This window comes from Mercenaria mercenaria, chromosome 19, assembly GCF_021730395.1.
Source record: "Mercenaria mercenaria strain notata chromosome 19, MADL_Memer_1, whole genome shotgun sequence".
In the NCBI taxonomy this organism is placed as follows: Eukaryota; Metazoa; Mollusca; class Bivalvia; order Venerida; family Veneridae; genus Mercenaria; species Mercenaria mercenaria.
This window is the reverse complement of record NC_069379.1, coordinates 10,363,637-10,368,229: the sequence shown is the minus strand read 5'-3', so window position 1 is coordinate 10,368,229 and position 4,593 is coordinate 10,363,637. Positions and strand designations below refer to the sequence as shown.

Below are 4,593 nucleotides of genomic sequence, written 5' to 3'. Positions count from 1 at the left end.
TTAAATGTTCCTCTTGCCGAGCTGGTTTGAATCTTTCTCTTACCAAACTTTGGTTTAATCTTTCTCTTACCAAACTTTGGTTTAAATCTTCCTCTTACCAAACTTTGGTTTAAATCTTCCTCCTACCACACTTTGGTTTAAATCTTTCTCTTACCAAACTTTGGTTTAAATGTTTCTCTTACCAAACTGGTTTTAATCGTCCTCTTACATAACTTTGGTTTAAATCTTTCTCTTACCAAACTTTGGTTTTAATCTTTCTCTTACCAAACTTTGGATAAAATCTTTCTCTTACCAAACTTCGGTTTAAATGTTCCTCTTACCAAACTTTGGTTTAAATCTTTCTCTTACCAAACTTTGGTTTTAATCTTTCTCTCTTACCAAACTTTGGTTTAAATGTTCCTTTTACCAAACTTCGGTTTAAATGTTCCTCTTACCAAATCTTGGTTTAAATGTTCCTCTTACCAAACTTTGGTTTAAATCTTTCCCTTACCAAACTTTGGTTTTAATCTTTCTCTTACCAAACTTTGGTTTAAATCTTCCTCTAACCAAACTTTGGTTTAAATCCTCCTCTTGTCAAACTGTAGTTTAAATCTTCCTCTTACCAAACTTTGGTTTAGATCTTTCCCTTACCAAACTTTGGTTTAAATCTTTCTCTTACTAAACTTTGGTTTAAATCTTCCTCTTACCAAACTTTGGTTTAAATGTTTCTCTTACCAAACTTTAGTTTACATTTTCCTCTTACCAAACTTTGGTTTAAATCTTTCTCTTACCAAACTTTGGTTTAAACGTTCCTCTTACCAAACTTTGGTTTAAACGTTCCTCTTACCAAACTCCGGTTTAAATGTTTCTCTTACCAAACTTTGGTTTAAATGTTCCTCTTACCAAACTTCGGTTTAAATATTTCTCTTACCAAACTTTGGTTTAAATCTTTCTCTTACTAAACTTTGGTTTAAATCTTCCTCTAACCAAACTTTGGTTTAAATGTTTCTCTTACCAAACTTTAGTTTACATATTCCTCTTACCAAACTTTGGTTTAAATCTTTCTCTTACCAAACTTTGGTTTAAACGTTCCTCTTACCAAACTTTGGTTTAAATCTTCCTCTAACCAAACTCTGGTTTAAATGTTTCTCTTACCAAACTTTGGTTTTAACCTTTCTCTTACCAAACTTTGGTTTAAATCTTCCTCTTACCAAACTCTGGTTTAAATGTTTCTCTTACCAAACTTTGGTTTAAATCTTCTTACCAAACTTTGTTTTAAATCTTCCTCTTACCAAACTCTGGTTTAAATCTTCCTCTTACCAAACTTTGTTTTAAATCTTCCTCTTACCAAACTTTGGTTTAAATCTTTCTCTTACCAAACTTTGTTTTAAATCTTCCTCTTACCAAACTTTGTTTTAAATCTTTCTCTTACCAAACTTTGGTTTAAATCTTCCTCTTACCAAACTCTGGTTTAAATGTTTCTCTTACCAAACTTTGGTTTAAATGTTTCTCTTACCAAACTTTGGTTTAGATCTTTCTCTTACCAAACTTTAGTTTAAATCTTCCTCTTACCAAACTTTGTTTTAAATCTTCCTCTTACCAAACTCTGGTTTAAATGTTTCTCTTACCAAACTTTGGTTTAAATGTTTCTCTTACCAAACTTTGGTTTAAATCTTCCTCTTACACAACTTTGGTTTAAATCTTCCTCTAACCAAACTTTGGTTTAAATCATCCTCTTATCAAACTCTGGTTTGAATGTTTATCTTGCCAAACTTTTGTTTGAATGTTCCTTTTATCAAACTCAAATTTAATATTCCTCTTATCAAACATGTTTGAATGTTCATTTTCCAAACCTTAGATTGAATGCTACTCTTATCAAGACAATGTGCAGAACCTATATTCCAGTTTCGCCAAGGTCGAACCAAAACTTAAGGTCAAAGTTCGGAATTATATGCCTGGTTTGTACCTTTAAGTTAGTGGACCAGTCATCGTAATCGGCAATTTTCGTTTGATAACGTATTTGCCGTATGCGATATCGGCATTTTCCGGCCAGTACGAAAAGCCACTATAGCAACGACCAAGAATACCGAAGTAGAATTTGAAAATTCCGTAATCGCACGGAAATTGCCGATCCTCATTACAGGGGTCCCCATGAAATTTGAAAGAAGCTAAATACAGACTTCGCCTGTCAATATCTTCTCAATCCCTTGAAATATATTTATGAAACGATTTGAATGTTTCACTCTTCAATACGATTTGCAGATCTATGTTCCTATCGCACTAGTCTCAGTTGAAACCATTGATTCCATGTAAAGTTCAGATCTTCCAAACACCTATAAAGGAAGAAGAGGGGGGGTATATTGTTTTTCTCATACAAGTCCGGCAGTCCTTCCGTCGTTTGGTTTCAGATCAATAACTTAAGAACGCCTGGACTCTAAACTTTAAGGGATGGTTTTTCCTGTGGTCAATAGATGGACCCTATACATTTTGGGTCTGAGAATGGTTTCTGACCAATACCTGGGGAATGATTTGGCATAATACTGTCTAACTTCATAGGATCATTGCCTATAGTATATTCTTTATTAGGAGTTAGTAGGTCAAAAGGTCAGGTGTTACAGTGACCCTGAGACATGAAATTGTTTCTGATTAATAATGAATGAATGTCGGGGTATACAGCCGTCAAACTTCTGACATTACTGTATAATATTGTGGTCATATGAAAACCTCTATTGTCGGGAGTGAGAAGGTCAAGGTCAGTGTTTTAAGACTAAAAATGGTTTTCAGTCAATAGCTAGATAATACTTTGGTCACGGACTTTTAAACGTCATATGTTAATTGTCTGCTGTCTTTATATGTAGTTCTTGTGATCATTACATTATGTACAGGTCAAGGTCACGGTGACAATGAGATTAAAATAGTTTCCTATCTATAGCTGGAGAATACATCAAGTTTTATGGCATTATTTTATGTGGTGAATAAATAACCTCGATGGTTGTAGGGGTCATGAAGTCAAAGGTCAAGGTCTTTGCTTAAAAATTAAAGAATGATGTACCCAGTTGCCTCCGGCATGCCACCATGGTGCTGGGATGAGCAATGTATTTTGTGAATTCTTCTTGCTACTATAAGTAACACTTGGGTGGAATTTTCAACTCATCAAAAAGATGTTCTCATGCTATAAAAATGTTGTGGCGGTCCCAGGTCAAAGACACAATGAAAGTTCAGGTGTTTCTGTACTACCAGAAAAGAAACACTATCTTAATCATTATCAAAATGCATGTATACAAGACGTGACCTTTCAGAATAATTTCATCTCGCACAAATTTACAAGTTGGAACATAGATTACGATCAAGATTGATATAGCGCAATATGAGCTTCAACTGCACACTCGTGTTATGTTTCCTCTTTGGATGCACTAGTGGTCTGCTAGACGGTTTGCAAGAACACACGATAGAAGCGAGATTTCAGATTCTGACGCAGGAGATAAACAAGTTACAGCAAACTGTGGCAGCTTTACAGAAACAAGTAGACAGTCAAAATGGTGCGTAGAGTAATTTTTTTTATAGAAAATTGATAACTTTGGAATAGTGTGTGCTTGAACATTCCTGTTTCTCGTCCAGATTCAAGTAAATTCACTGACAGCCAGTTGACATATACATATTTCGAAACTTTTACCGTTTAGTTGGAATTATATTATTTCAGAGATTTTGTGATAGAATGGTGCGCATTTATTTCAATGACCAGTAGATATATATACTTTATTATAATGATGCGTTTTAAATTTACCACGTATGCAACATTCTACGTAAAATATTGCTAGTAAATTGGTGGAGTCGAGTCAAATGCAAGAAAATGAAGATTTGACACTTGAGCCGCACCATGAGAAAACCAATATAGTGCAATTGCGACCAGCATGGATCCAGCCAACCTGCGCGTCCGCGCAGTCTGGTCAGGATCCATGGTGTTCGCTTTTAAAGCCTATTGCAATTAGAGAAACCGTTAGCGAATAGCATGGATCCTGACCAGACTGCGCAAACGCACTATGTTGGTTTTCTCATTGTGCTGCTCACTTTCTTTCTTTTATTCCAGCCACCCAGACAATGCCCATCGCCTTTACAGCCAGTTTACAAAACACGATCACAAACATGGGATCTCACCAGCAGATCGTTTTTGACTATGTTATCACAAACATAGGGAACGCGTACAGTCCTTCACACGGCCACTTCACCGCTCCGATTAGAGGTGTGTACGCTTTCTTCGTTATGATAACAGATATCCCTGGACATTCTGCCAGTATTCAGCTTTTGAAAAATGGACAGTGGATCGGACATGCGTTAGCCAACGGAAGCAGCCAAGATGGCAACCTTTATGTGACGTCAACTCTTCCAGTCGTAGTGCAGCTACAGAAAGGTGATGAAGTTTGGGTCCAGAACGAAGGTTCCTTCTCAACTGTTGAAGAGCTGGACGGTGGTAGCTGGTCGTCATTTTCAGGTCATCTTGTTGCCGCTAACTAACAGAGGGAGCCAAAAATCATCCGAATAGACATGTGTCTCTAGAAAGGACCTTTTGTGTCTTGTAATAAAAATAATTTAGAAATAAAAAGTATTGATCTAAAA

General features: G+C 36.0%; 1 protein-coding gene across 1 annotated transcript; it reads left to right on the top strand.

The window, feature by feature from the left end:
* The first annotated feature begins 3,277 nt into the window (after positions 1 to 3,277).
* LOC123541836 (complement C1q-like protein 4) lies at positions 3,278 to 4,593 on the top strand. The gene is made up of 2 exons (XM_053531560.1): positions 3,278 to 3,518; positions 4,067 to 4,593. The coding sequence occupies exons 1-2, from the start codon at positions 3,347 to 3,349 to the stop codon at positions 4,489 to 4,491; spliced, it is 597 nt and encodes a 198-aa protein (XP_053387535.1). The 5' UTR covers positions 3,278 to 3,346; the 3' UTR covers positions 4,492 to 4,593.